This window comes from Oncorhynchus clarkii, chromosome 13, assembly GCF_045791955.1.
Source record: "Oncorhynchus clarkii lewisi isolate Uvic-CL-2024 chromosome 13, UVic_Ocla_1.0, whole genome shotgun sequence".
In the NCBI taxonomy this organism is placed as follows: Eukaryota; Metazoa; Chordata; class Actinopteri; order Salmoniformes; family Salmonidae; genus Oncorhynchus; species Oncorhynchus clarkii.
Genome location: NC_092159.1, coordinates 38,674,465 through 38,688,823, shown reverse-complemented (window position 1 = coordinate 38,688,823; position 14,359 = coordinate 38,674,465). Strand labels below are relative to the sequence as shown.

The window sequence follows — 14,359 nt, the reverse complement described above, 5'->3', positions numbered from 1 at the left end:
ATGTCTGTCCGTCCGTCCGTCCGAGAAGGATAGAGGAGGGCGGGTGTAGGCCCAGATACACATGAACCGGTGTGACAGGATTGATTAGGAAATTACATTAACTTTCTCCCTGGGCCCTCTCTGCCTGGTTTTACTGGCAGCACTCCAGATGATAATGGCTCAAGTCTCATAAAGTCACTTCTCTCTCCATCTCTGATTAACCCAAGAGAGGTAGCAGCCAGGGGGAGGATGGAGGAATGGAAGGAGGGACCCGAGATACTTTTGATAAACAGCTTCAATCGCCAGGCCAACAGTGTTGAACAGTCACCACCACCGTAGTCACTGTTACTAGCCGGTTACCACCCAGTACTCTACCCTGCAACTTAGTGACTCCTGCCCTATGTACATAGATTGACTGAACACTGGTCACTTCAATAATGTTTACATACTGTTTTACCTACATCATATGTATATACTGTTTTCTAGTCATGGCTCATCCCCTATAACTACTGCTGTACACACCTTTTCTATTCATATACTGTCTATATAGTGGGCTCCCGAGTGGCGCAGCGGTCTAAGTCACTGCATCTCAGTGCTAGAGGCGTCACTACAGACCCTGGTTCAATTCCAAGCTGTGTCACAACCGGCTGTGATTGGGAGTCCCTTAGGGTGGCGCACAATTGGCCCAACGTTGTCCAGGTTAGGGTTTGACCAGGGTAGGCCGTCATTGTAAATGAGAATTTGTTCTTAACTGACTTGCCTAGTTAAATACAAATATATACAGTGCCAGTCAATAGTTTGGACACACTTATTCGTTCAGGGGTTTTTCTTCAATTTTACTATTTTATACGTGGTAGAATAATAGTGAAGACATCAAAACTATGAAATAACATATATGGAATGATGTAGCAACCAAAAAAGTGTTAAACAAATCTAAATATATTTATATTTCAGATTCTTCAAAGTAGCCACCCTTTGCCTTGATGACAGCTTTGCACACTCTTGGCTACTTTGAAGAATCTCAAATAGATTTTGATTTGTTTTTTTGGTTACTAGCGAGTCGCGGTTTTGTTTCACCAGAGGTGATGGTCGGATTTGCGTTTATCGTCGAAGGAATGATTGTTACACCGAGGCTTGTACTCTGGAGCGGGATCGATTTGGAGGTGGATGGTCCGTCATGGTCTGGGGCGGTGTGTCCACAGCATCATCGGACTGAGCTTGTTGTCATTGCAGGCAATCTCAAAGCTGTGCGTTACAGGGAAGACATCCTCCTCCCTCATGTGGTACCCTTCCTGCAGGCTCATCCTGACATGACCCTCCAGCATGACAATGCCACCAGCTATTCTGCTCATTCTGTGTGTGATTTCCTGCAAGACAGAACTGTCATTGTTCTGCCATGGCAATTGAAGAGCCCGGATCTCAATCCCATTGAGCACGTCTGGGACCTGTTGGATCGGAGGGTGAGGGCAAGGGCCATTCCCCCCCCCCCAGAAATGTCTGGGAACTTGCAGGTGTCTCGGTGAAAGAGTGAGGTAACATCTCATAGCAAGAACTGGCAAATCTGGTGCAGTCCATGAGGAAGAGATGCACTGCAGTACTTAATGCAGCTGGTGGCCACACTTTTGATTTTGCCCCCCCTTTGTTCAGGGACACATTATTCAATTTCTGTTAGTCACATGTCTGTGGAACTTGTTCAGTTTTATATCTCAGTTGTTGAATCTCGTTATGTTCATACAAATAGATGTTAAGTTTGCTGAAAATAAATGCAATTGACAGTGAGAGGACGTTTCTTTTATATAAAGGTGTGTGTTTTATATATATGTGTGTTTTAAAAAAAAAAATATATATATATATATATATATATATATATATATATATATATATATATATATAGGTGTGTTCCTTTCCAAATCATGTCCAATCAATTGAATTTACCATCAAATGCACTCCAATCAAGCTTTAGAAACATCCCAAGGATGATCAATAGAAACAGGATGCACCTGAGCAAAATTTAGTCTCATAGCGAAGTCTGAATACTTATGTAAATAAGGTATTTGTGTGTTTTAAAATGTTTTAAAATTATACATTTGTAAAAATGTCAAAATACCTGTTTTCACTTTGTCATTAAGGGGTATTGTATGTTGATTTAGGAAATGTTTTTATTTTATCAATTTTAGAATAAGGCTGTAACGTAACAAAATGTGGAAGAGGTCAAGGGGTCTGAATACTTTCCCGGATGCACTATATGTAATATTCCAGACTCGTTCTGATATTTATTTATTTGTACTTTTTTGCAATATGTTTGTGTTACTGCACTGCTGGAGCTACAAACACAAGCATTTTCGCTGCAACAGCGACAACATCTGCAAATCTGTGTACGCTACCAATAAACTTTGATTTGAGGGAGGATCCGGAAACCTACCTCCTGATCTACAGATATAGTTCTGATCAAGATGGGCTTCAAATGCTGAGGATTTGAAGTGTATAATGATACCTGAAGTGAACTCGCCCGTTTGCGCCACACCTAAACGTCATCGTCGGCATATAACCTGTTATCATAAACAACAAATGAGCAATTTGTTAATGTGAGGCGAACTACGTTATCCTGTCATGGGTAGTCTAGTCTAAGGATGATCACTAAATCACAGTCACTTTATGTCCATTATCCTGGTGTTGTGATGCTAACAGTTCGACCCGTGTTGTCTGGTCCCTAGCGGCTGGTAGTGAAGCCGGACCAGCTGATCAAGCGACGGGGGAAGCTGGGACTGGTAGGTGTCAACCTGGACCTGAAAGGTGTCCGAGAGTGGCTGAAGACCCACCTCATGAGAGAGACCATGGTAGGTCATTGTGCACACACACACACATTCCTGGTCATGCACATTGAAACCCATCTCCCACAAGGCACTTCAGTCTGCACTGTAGTGAACTCTTTCACTCTGCTCACTGTTTACTCTGTCTACCTGCAGAGCATTTGGTTCCACTCAGCCCTCTCTCTTTTTTCTCTTATTTCTCTCTTCATCCCCTCTTTCCCATGGCCACTAGTACTACCCATCCAAGTTAAGTGTGTTTGTTTTGATGCATGTTAAACGCTTGCCTCCAGAGCTGCACAGATTGCTAATCGGCTCTCGGTCAGGTGCTAGTCAATCAAGCCAGTCAGCCGAGAACGGAGAGTCCTGCCTGTGAGTAAACGGGTTTCGTTGTAAGCCGAGCACGCTACAGTAGGTCCATCACTCTGTGTGTCACGTACATGTTTGTGTGCTTCATAAACCATGGGCTATGCGAGGGAGTGAGTGTGCGCGGGCTTGCGTTAGAGGCAGGCAGATGTGGGCTGCTGGATATATCACTGGCCAGACATTTTAGATGAAAACGTCAGTCGCTGCTGGAGACCATCAATAAGAAATAAATGAATTCACTGTTGTTAAGATGGTGTCGATCTGGATTAATCCATTTGTTTCGACTGGCTTGAACAGCTGTTGCTGTTATTTTAGAATCTGGTTAACTTGTTACAGTTATAGAACATGTTTCACAATATGTTGTGTGTTTTCATTGCTTAGATGTGTTTTTGGGTAGCTGTATATGGGATAGTTAGTGTATTTGTATTTACTACGGATCCCTCTTAGCAGCAGCTATTCTTCCTGGGGTCCAGCGAAATGAAGGCAGTTATACCATTTAAAAAAAAGAGTACAATACATTCACAACACATTAAGTGTGTTCTTTCAGACCTCTACTCTACTACCACATATCTACAACACAGAATCTGTGTGTGTGTGTAGGTAGGTGCTTGTGCAGTAGCTGGATATTGAGATTAGAGGGTGGTACTGGGTATTATGCTACAGTATGTGTTATTTGTGTAAGTGAATGACATTCTATAGTGTGTGTGTGTGTGTCTGAAAGAGACAGGGTGTTGTGTCCGGACGAGAGAGAAGAGGTGGTGTAGAGTTCAGTAACTGTGAACAATTTAGTCTGTCAGCTCAACTTTTTGTTCTCGCTCTCCTCTCACAACCCATCACTCTGTTTCTCCCCAGCTTATCAAATCACTATTCCCAGAGGTTGATGACTCCTCGCCTGGCTATTTCCCCCACTCTTTGACTACATAGCGTCCCTCAGTGATAGGGTGTAACCAGGAGAGTTCATGTGTTACCAGGCGAATGGGTGTGAAACTGTCAGTGGTTATTATGCATCATATCAGTTGAATTGACCCCTTTTTTTTGGTCACTACTTTAAAGTTTGTGTAAAACTTCAATCATGTTTCACCTTTTCTACGTAAAAAAAAAAAAAAACTTTTTGAGCTCCTTAATCAATATATTCCTCCAACCTTTTCACCCCTCTTCTGCCGTCTCCTCCCTCGTTCTCTAGGGAGCAGTGAGAGAATCAGTATGGAGATTATTTCAGGCTAGTTTGGCCTCAGCTCGTCTTTAATCAGATGGCCTCTTTTCTCCCTTCATCGTCCCTCCTTTTTATTCCATCTCTCGGAAATGTCAACCTTCTCCTTTTTCTCCCTTCTTTTTTCTTTTCTTCTGTCGGCTGACTGCTCTCCCGGGCAGTCCCTGGTTGTTTTATGTGTGGGGACCTTTTAACACAGGCAGTGTGACAGACAGCTAAATGAGCTCTCGTTTCACCTAGGACTATTACTAGACCGCTGCTCTGTGTGGACGTCATCCTCTGTCAGTTTTGGGCCTCCTTTTTTCAGGCTTTATTCAACTACACTTTCTTGTCCCGTGGCCTGACTATTTAGTTTGTGTCTGCTCTGTGGCCACTTTGTGTTCACTTTGGGGCCTTGCGGTGTGTTCATTCATACTGCTTTTTATAGCCTCCCTCTCTCGTTTTCTCTCTCTCTGCTTCTCTCCCTCTATTAGTCCTGAGGGCGTACCTGTAAACAAGTGCAGTGTTGCGTTATGATGGATCCTCCTGACTCGCTACAGCTGGCTCACTTCAACTGCTCAGAGTAATAGTCATTATAGCGTTGTAGTCTCCTGTGGGAATCAATGATGGTTTTGCCAAATGAAATGCTGCCTTTTTGCTCCATCAATTCTCTATTTCTCCCCAACACAATGTCTGTCTGTGAGCTTCTAAATAAGTGCTGTGTGTGTGTGTGTGTTTCTCAGGTGGGAAAAGCAAAGGGGATCCTGAAGAACTTCCTCATCGAGCCATTCGTAGCCCACAAGCAGGTGAACTATCTACATGATGCGATTTCTCTAGTCTAGCTACCTCACAGAGGACTGCAGCCGAACAGGTTTTCCAACTTACTTTCATTTTATTCATGAGTTGTGTGAGGTACTTTTTAAAGGGATAGTTCACCAAAGAAACGATACTATAGTATTTTATCCATTTGTCCACTGTTGATGCCATCCCAAACGGTGATGCATGTCAGCAGTCAAGTTGTCAGGATTGAGCACTTTTAAGTACAGAACGAAAACGGGTGATGAAGATAGTTTTGGAGTGAATGAACCCAAATGGCTTCTATGGCGTCTCTGGTCGCCTATAACTGACCGGTGTGTGTCTCCCTATCCCTCAGGAAGAGGAGTTCTACGTGTGTATCTACGCCACACGGGAGGGAGACTACGTGTTGTTCCACCATGAAGGAGGGGTAGACGTGGGGGATGTGGACGCTAAGGCCAGTAAGCTTCTGGTAGGAGTGGACGAGAAGCTGACTGAAGACGCAGTGAGGAAACAGCTCCTGACCCATGTCGCTGCGGACAAAAGAGCGTGAGTGGCGCGAAGACAGTGCATTCATTTCAAAACAGATTTCTACTTTGTAAGGGAGAGAATTTGCACGCTGAAATAACAGGATACTAGATGAATAAAATGTGTGTTTATGGGAGAGAACCTCGTTCATTCTGAGGAAGTGGAGGGTTAGAGAGAACCTGTTGTTGTTGCGTAAAACTAAAGCTGGCTGGCAAGCAATGGCAGCACCACTCACTACAAAACAGAGAGGGGAAAGCGATGGGGAGGTACTCTGTGATAATGCAGTAATGCTGGAGGGAGAAGGAGGAGGAGGGTGAGTTCCATTAGGGAAATGACAAACTCCCTCCACTACGAGCTCACCTTTCTTCGATCATCCCCCTCCTTTCATCCCCCTTAGCCTTATTCTGAGCCCGTCCCCGGAGCCTGACGTTTATTTTGATGGGCGTGATACAGTGCCCCCCCCTTCGCTCCAAAATGCTCTCTGTGAAGGCAGGCAGGGCCTGGGGCTGGGCTCACCACAGTCTCGGCTGACATTGAGGAAGATGGCTCTGCACTGTTCACCCCCCCTCACCCTCTTCCCTCCTTTGGATCCCCGAACGGAGCTGTGGGCCCATCAGAACCTGTCAGTAGGAGATGAGCTTAGTCACTGTGGGTGCAATGTGTCGGGCCTGACCCCCTCACTCCCTGAGGCCAGGGTTCTCCTGGTAGCTAGAGTAGCCCTCCTGACAGACAGGAGACTGACGTGGTCACAAGGCCACAGAGCTGCCTGCACAGCTGACAGACAGGCAGGCAGGGAGAGAGGAAGAAATACTGCCCCCACCACAGCCACCCATCTGTTTGGACAGGAGGAGGAGGGAGTAAATTAGATCCTCCTCCAACACTGCCTCCACCCCTCCCTCTTTCCTTCACTTCTTCCTTATTAATGTTGGCTCTGGTTTTTATGGATTTAGTGTTATATAAAGGGTGTGACTCACTGTTTGAAAGGAAACTTCTATCACTAAGGGAAATGAATTAGAATGAATAGTCAGTTGGCAGATCTTCCACTGAACCATTATTTATTTCCCTGCACATACTAAGGACGAGAAAGGGTCTGTCTGCGTTTTAGGGAAAGTTAAAAGGTCAAGGTGTAGCTATAAAACAGTTTTTGTTGGCTGGTTATTTCTTCCTGCAGGGTTCTGGCCAGTTTCATCGTTGGATTGTTCAACCTGTATGAAGACCTGTACTTCACCTACCTTGAGATCAACCCACTGGGTAGGTCCTGTAATACAATCCTACCACATCCAACACTCCTACCAACCTCCTACCACAGCCTAAACATGATGCTCTGAACAACTCCCTCATCCAGACAAACACTCACAGCCTCATCATTTTGTCATAGAATGACTTGGTTTGGGGGGGGGGGGGATAAAGATCTGACGGAATCTAAAAACATCTCCTTGTAGGAAAACATATAGAGGAGCAGAAGTTCATTACAACATTCTAATTCTGAGGGGGGAAACTGGTTCAATAATTAATGTTCCTGCTGTTGGATGACTGCAGTGTGTTTTATCAGGGTGTAATTGGTCATCAGTACCAGGTTATATGCCCCGTGGCAGCTGTTCCTGTGGAGGGGAGAGGACTGGGGCTGCTGAGACCTCCCCTCCTGCTTTGATGTCTCCCCCACACCCCCTGCCTCTCCAATCTCCCCTTCCTGCAGTGTGAGTAGGGACTAGGGAGGTTAGGACGCCCCCTGGGGGTGTACATGGTCCTCTCTCATTTCCCCTGCGTTCTATTTTAGAGATCACCCCCGCAGTGGCACTGCTGGAGACCAGCAGGTTTCTGTGGAAACTAAACAAACGAACACACAGTGTCAGTGTTTATCTAAACAAAACCGTGCCGTTTCCAACCATACCTGACCCCAGAACAAATCCACTTAGGTAGGATGGAAGCAGTGAGGTACAGATGGAGAACAGTACTCTGATTCAATCAGAGTGGAAGAAGCCAAGTGAATGTCAATAAGAGGATGTGGTTCCTTCCTTCTGTATTTAACCCTACAATGCCCCGGGCTAACGTGCTTCTATTTGCCTTGTCGTGTCCCTCTCTCTGTTTCCTTCTCCCAGTGGTCACGAAGGATGGCGTGTTTGTGCTGGACATGGCGGCTAAGATAGATGCCACGGCGGACTACCTCTGTAAGGCCAAGTGGGGCGACGTGGAGTTCCCTCCTCCCTTTGGCAGGGAGGCCTACCCTGAGGTGAGGACAATCACCTGATTGCTAGCCAGAGGCTGCTATGTCCATTTTGTTACATAGAAGGAACTAGAAGGATAAGGGCAGTTTCAAGGAAGTCCTAACATATTATACAATCGCTTTACAAGTAATTGTGTATCATGTAAAGACCAGAGTTTGGGTCAATTCAGAAAGTAAATCCAATTCAACATTTTCCTCCTTGAAATTCAAATTCTCTGCCATGATTTTCAAGTGTACTTCTGGAATTGAAATGGATTTGACCCCAACCCTGACTTGAAATATCTTTTCAAATAAGCCTCCTACTTAACTAAGTTAATCTGCAGAAGAATCACAGATCTACATGCTGTATCGGGTTCCTCATTAGTTATTTTTGCTGACTAGATGCACACCTTTACAGTGATCAAGGTTTCCGTTCCTTCCATGACTATTTTATGAGTCCTCTGGCTGTCCCAGCTACGGAGAGGGATGTTGATCAGGAAAGGGACTGGGGGAGTGACTAGCACAGAGAATAATCAGCCTTGACTCATACTGAGTTAGTACCTTCTCTCCATGGCGATACCATAGCACACCCCAGTAGCGACGGTTGTCAGGGTGGAGGGCTACAGGGACAACAGGGATGTAGTGACCTCATTAGACGTTATGATTCTATACCTAGATATTGTGTAATTTGTCTCCGTTTCTTTCTAGATTTAAAGTGTTAGACCAGTGTTTTGTGTCTTTATTGATTATTTAATTGGCTTGTGCTTTGATAGTTGTTTTTGGCAGTATGGTTAATGGTCTCTCTGTGTGTGTGTGTGGGTCTGAGCTGCTTTGAGACAGAGGGTCTGTCTGGGTGCTGTCGGCACCAGACGGGCCTGCTGTCAGTCTGGGGTGGAGCCACGGTACCAGCGGGTGCCTTTGATTGGGTGTGTCTCCAGCTGTGTCCCTCGCTGTCACAAACAACCAGCTCTGATTGGCAGCAGGCTGTTTTTACTGCCTGGAAATGTCCATGTATCTTATTTTCCCAATAGTATCAGAAATGAGTGTTTCACCACACAGGAACATCCCACATGAGCAGGTGCACATCATTTTTTATTTTTAAATATGAGGAGAAACATTCATATTTGAAAGTGTGGACCTGGGCTACCAGAGATGTTTATCCTCTGTCGTTGAACCAGGATGAAATGAGTTTGAAAAGGGAACGACATGAGTGGGGTATTACAGCCTAATGAAGTGGTGCTCACAAACTGATGGCCTGATCCCTGCTGCAGTCAGGAAACCGTGCGTTCCCACTACCCCCACTGAACCTTCAGCTAAACCTCCCCTTTGGCTCTGGCAGGAGGCCTATATTGCAGACCTGGATGCCAAGAGTGGTGCCAGTCTCAAACTCACCCTGCTCAACCCCCGTGGCAGAATCTGGACCATGGTGGCAGGAGGAGGGGCTTCCGTCGTCTACAGGTAGAGTCGCCAATCACAATGTCTCAATCTCAGCCATGCGTCTTCACCTCAGCATGCCAAACAATGCTACCAATAACATGTTTGGAGTTTCTCTCAACACTCCCATATTCTTTCATTGTGGTGTTGCTAATGGCCCTGTTAGCTTAGTTTCTGGCTGGCTCCTAGGCTACGCTACCTCGGTTGTTATTGGGTTTGGCACTAGGCGAGTGCACCAGCTAGTGATGCAACAATCAGATTGATGGCGCAGCCGAGACCAGACGCTGCTGCTTGTTCTGCAGAGAGCTAAATGAGATCCTCTTAACGAGAGTCTGGAGGAATGAGGAGCCTTCCGTCTGTCAGGGGCATGAGGCATAACGTACACAGACACGCCTACTGTGACTGAATGCTTCTGTGGATTGGACTAGTGTCTGTATAGATTGTTTTAGCAGTGTTGACAGACTGGGAGAGAGAGAGACTTGGTTGATCTAATTCAACTTTCACAATGCACTACTCTACTGAATGTACAGTATACTGTAGGTTTTCTTGAGGTGATTGTGTGTATTGTCCCCTGCACCCCTGTGTTTGTGTGTTTTTATCCAATGGGATCCCTCCTACACAGTGACACCATCTGTGACCTGGGTGGAGTTGACGAGCTGGCCAATTACGGGGAGTATTCAGGAGCGCCCAGCGAACAGCAGACCTATGACTATGCCAAGACCATCCTGTCCCTGATGACCCGCGAGAAACACCCCGAAGGAAAAGTCCTGATCATCGGAGGAAGCATTGCAAACTTCACTAACGTTGCAGCCACATTTAAGGTAGATATAAAAATGTATCCACAGAGCTGAACACAATATCTGAAGCAATTGTGATTTAGATTCTCCTAGCGTTAGGCTACTCTGAGATCCACTCTTGTCTGGTTTCCAGGGCATTGTCCGAGCCATTCGGGACTACCAGGGCCCCATAAAGGAGCATGAGATCACCATATTTGTCCGCCGTGGGGGCCCCAACTACCAGGAAGGCCTCAGGGTCATGGGCGAAGTGGGTGAGTAGCTCCACAATAAATAAAAGTACCTTTAGCAAGAGATGTTCATGGTCTTGTATTTCTCCTAATTTCCTCTGTGATAAATGTCAAGCCAATGCTATTTTTTTTAGCTTTGATTGACACACTCGACCTTCTGAAGACGTGTGTGTGTGTGTGTGCCATGTTTCCATAGGTAAGACTACTGGCATCCCCATCCATGTCTTCGGCACAGAGACTCACATGACTGCCATTGTCGGCATGGCGCTGGGCCACCGACCAATACCCAAAGAGCCTCCCGTCGCCGCCCACACCGCCAACTTCCTGCTCAACTCCAGTGCCAGTTCATCAGTAAGTTACACTAGGCTTATAATTAGCTACAGGGCAATTCTATCATTTTTCAATGCGGTCAAAAATGTGATGTTGCTGTTTTTTAGGATATTTCCAGAATAACACTCTGAAATTGTGAAAATTATGATAATGACTTTCTAATGTAAGAGATTTTGGAGAGAAAAAATGCCTGGAATTTCAGCCTGTTCAGGTGGGATAATCTGATCTGATTATTCTGACCAATGACCAGTCACCATTTATTTGCATATATGTTTCCTCACACTTTGAAGGGGTAAGCGGGGTGGGCTCTAGAGTCTAGATGATCCTATCTGCTAATCAGGACTGTATGTAAATATATTAACATTTGTTTCAGCACGCCCACACGATCAGACAGCACATTTCAATGGCAAAAGGAGGCTCAGGGAAATAAATTATCATTTTAAATTCTAGTTCTTTTCACGAAATAAACACACACACACAGTGATTTATTAGACAAACAGGGATGATATGAAAATAAGACGGTTACACCCGATGACCTCAAAAAATGTCAACATTTTAAAAACAGTGATTTTCAAACACTGAGATTCACGGTGGACGTGTTTCCCATGCTGGCACGTTGAGGTCATCTGAGGTGCGTCTTTGTGTGTAGAGCGTTGCCTGCCTTTGTATGCTGCTGTGGTTTTTAAATGACAGCCAGGAGACTATACACTAGGCCTGTGCTGTAGCCTGCAGGGCTCCAGTAATAATGTGCTGCACCGGGACTTTCAGAGAGATGCGTCCGTGGTCATGCGTGTGTTTTGGGAAGGGGACCCACTTCCATTTGATGTCAGGGCAAAAGGGGGAAAAAAATATGAAAGCAGCAAATACACATGCACAGCTGAATGTCGTTTAGTGAATTTGAATGAATTTAAACTGTGGGGTGCCCAGCATTTAGATTGTTTTTAAAGCAGGTTCAACACGAGTCTACTGTGCCACAGACGTAGTCTGTACATAGGGCTCTACTGTGCAGCTGGCATCACTGCAGGTTTATCACACAAGGCTTCATTGTAAAGCTCGCACCATGCTACTCTCTCTCTCTCTCTCTGTCTCCGTCTCTCTCTCTCTGTCTGTCTGTCTGAAGGTAATGTGGTGCTGTCGCAAATAAAACATGACCGTTTTTAGGCAAGTCGTTCAAATCAAGGCTGTTCTAGGAAGGCATGTGTGCATCAGAGCTGGTGTTCACATGATTAGCTCTTCAACAGAATGTAACTCTTCCTTCTCCTGTCTTCCCTCTCTCCTCTGTCCTCTCCAGACCCCAGCCTCCAGCAGGACAGCCTCCTTCTCTGAGAACAAGGCTGGCACCGGGGCCTCTGCTGCCAAGAAGGCCAAGTCAGGGGCCCCTCCAGGTGAGTTCCTTGATGAGACCACACACACACACACACACACACACACATGAAACGTAAGAATAATGCTTCTCATGTATTTATGTAAAAGTCTTGCCACGTTTTAATGGAATGCAGTTTTACAAGCCGGGTTGGGGTCAATTCCATTTAAATTCCAGTCAATTCAGGAAGTACACTGACATTTAAATGCTCTTCAATGCTTTTTAATTAGGAAAGTGTGGAATTTTGTTTATTTTCCTGAATTGAAATGGAATTGACCCCAACCCTGGTAGCAAGAGGCTTCCTTGAGAGCCCTTGCTCTCATAAAATGTGAGTTTCTGTGTCCCAGCTCCCCCTGGTGGCCATTAGGGGTCTCACAGCCCACATCAGCCCAGCATCTGTTGTGAAAAACCTTCCCTTTCGGATGGCATTATCTAGGCAAATTCTGAATGTAATAACATTGATTATATTGTTTTTCTGTTTTTATTTTTTTTATGTTATTGTTGTGGCGCCACAGAGCGACAGGCGTCGTCAGACAGTCCAGGAGGTAGGACATTCCCCTGTCAGACAGACTGACTAGGGTGGGCCTGGGACATGGCTCTCCTCCTAGTCCACTTGTGAAGCCCTCGAGCTGGGTCATGTGCTCCTGTCCTCTCCTCTCTCTCACGTGCCTGTGCTAGAAGTGGCTTTTATTTCTATGGCGTTGTAATGGTTCATCCATGGGGAACAACTAAGACAATGTTGACGTATAGACGACTACATTTCTGATCACATTTGTAGTCCTTAGAGGGGAGTTTCTGACATCCAGAAACATACAGTGTTAACATGTTGTTTTGGATGGTTGCGGGTTCAGCTTCTGTCTCACTAACCCCTGTGGTTTCCTGTCGGTTGTGTTGTCTCAGTCAGCGGCTGGCTGTCAGTGTTTGGTTCCTTCACTGTCTAGTAACTGTTTGCCCTGCCATGTGTTTTCTGTTGATGTTGTGTGCCCTGCTCTATCACACCTCTTAGCAGAGAAAGAGACTTCTTTAAAGCTCGTACCTCTCTGTAGTGAGTCAAAAGCCCTTTCTCTCCTGGTGCAGTAATAAGGAGATCAAGCTATTTTTCTCCCTCTGAGTAAATGTGTGTGTGTGTGTGTGTGTGTGTGTGCACGCCAAACCTCTCTTCATTGTCTGAGTGACTTTGCATTTTGTAGTTAACCTTCCCCTCCATCTCTCTCTCTCTCCCTCCATCTTTCCTCCTGTCCCTCTCCCTTCCTTGTCCCCTGTGTGTTCCTGTCCCTGCAGTCAAGGCGTCAACTCTCTTCAGCAAGCAGACCAAGTCCATTGTGTGGGGCATGCAGACTCGGGCCGTGCAGGGCATGCTGGACTTTGACTACACCTGCTCCAGGGATGAGCCCTCTGTGTCTGCCATGGTCTACCCATTCACGTAGGTGTCTCTTTCTTTACTTCCTGTCTCTCGACTTCCTGTATACCACTCTAACTGTCGTGCCCCGAGACCACAGAGAGGTGTTGAAAATAACAAGCTGTGTGTGTGTGTGGTTGTGCGTTCACACATGCTTATCTTATTTGTCTGGTTCATCGTTCGATACTCAACGTTGTGACTGTCTGTGTGTTCCAGTGGGGACCACAAGCAGAAGTTCTACTGGGGCCATAAGGAGATCCTGTTGCCTGTCTATAAGAACATGGGCGACGCCATGAAGAAACACCCGGAGGTGGACGTGCTCATCAGCTTCGCCTCGCTCCGCTCTGCCTTCGACAGCACCATGGAGACCATGCAGTACCCGCAGGTTGGTAGTGCCATCCAGAGGGTGTCATCTAATGGTGAGAGAGCAGTAGATCTGACCCACTGTAATGCTTCATATTCCCACCCCTTTCAGATCCACACCATCGCCATCATAGCCGAGGGCATCCCTGAAGCCCAGACCAGGAAGATCATTAAGAGGGCGGACGAGAAGGGTATCACTATCATCGGCCCGGCAACGGTAGACCCCTCTTACTCTACACCCCTCACTTACAGTATGCTTTTAAAGGTGTAGAGTGTCTTATCTAACTCTGTGTGTGTGCGCCCTTGGCCAGGTTGGAGGGATCAAGCCTGGCTGTTTTAAGATCGGGAACACCGGGGGCATGCTGGATAACATCCTGGCCTCTAAGCTGTACCGTCCAGGCAGTGTGGCCTACGTGTCCCGCTCTGGAGGCATGTCCAACGAGCTCAACAACATCATCTCCCGCACCACCGACGGAGTCTACGAGGGAGTGGCCATTGGAGGAGACCGGTAAGAGAGTGGCTGTGTGTGTGTGAATGGGGTGGATAAGATTACTGATGTATGTCTGTGTGTGTATATTT

The 14,359-nt window shown here is 46.1% G+C and overlaps 1 protein-coding gene across 2 annotated transcripts in view; it reads left to right on the top strand.

Moving 5' to 3' along the window:
• Positions 1-14,359, top strand: part of LOC139364665 (ATP-citrate synthase) — a 29,021-nt gene that overhangs the window by 5,655 nt on the left and 9,007 nt on the right. The window contains exons 3-17 of one of the 2 annotated variants that reach the window (XM_071101594.1): positions 2,694-2,816; positions 5,085-5,147; positions 5,495-5,685; positions 6,836-6,915; positions 7,764-7,894; positions 9,207-9,325; positions 9,924-10,122; positions 10,232-10,349; positions 10,522-10,676; positions 11,947-12,040; positions 12,534-12,563; positions 13,300-13,441; positions 13,634-13,802; positions 13,893-13,997; positions 14,092-14,288. In XM_071101594.1, coding sequence (XP_070957695.1) covers positions 2,694-2,816; positions 5,085-5,147; positions 5,495-5,685; positions 6,836-6,915; positions 7,764-7,894; positions 9,207-9,325; positions 9,924-10,122; positions 10,232-10,349; positions 10,522-10,676; positions 11,947-12,040; positions 12,534-12,563; positions 13,300-13,441; positions 13,634-13,802; positions 13,893-13,997; positions 14,092-14,288 — 1,916 coding nt within the window. The remainder of the gene's footprint in view (positions 1-2,693; positions 2,817-5,084; positions 5,148-5,494; positions 5,686-6,835; positions 6,916-7,763; positions 7,895-9,206; positions 9,326-9,923; positions 10,123-10,231; positions 10,350-10,521; positions 10,677-11,946; positions 12,041-12,533; positions 12,564-13,299; positions 13,442-13,633; positions 13,803-13,892; positions 13,998-14,091; positions 14,289-14,359) is intronic. The other variant, XM_071101595.1, reaches the window with a different exon arrangement.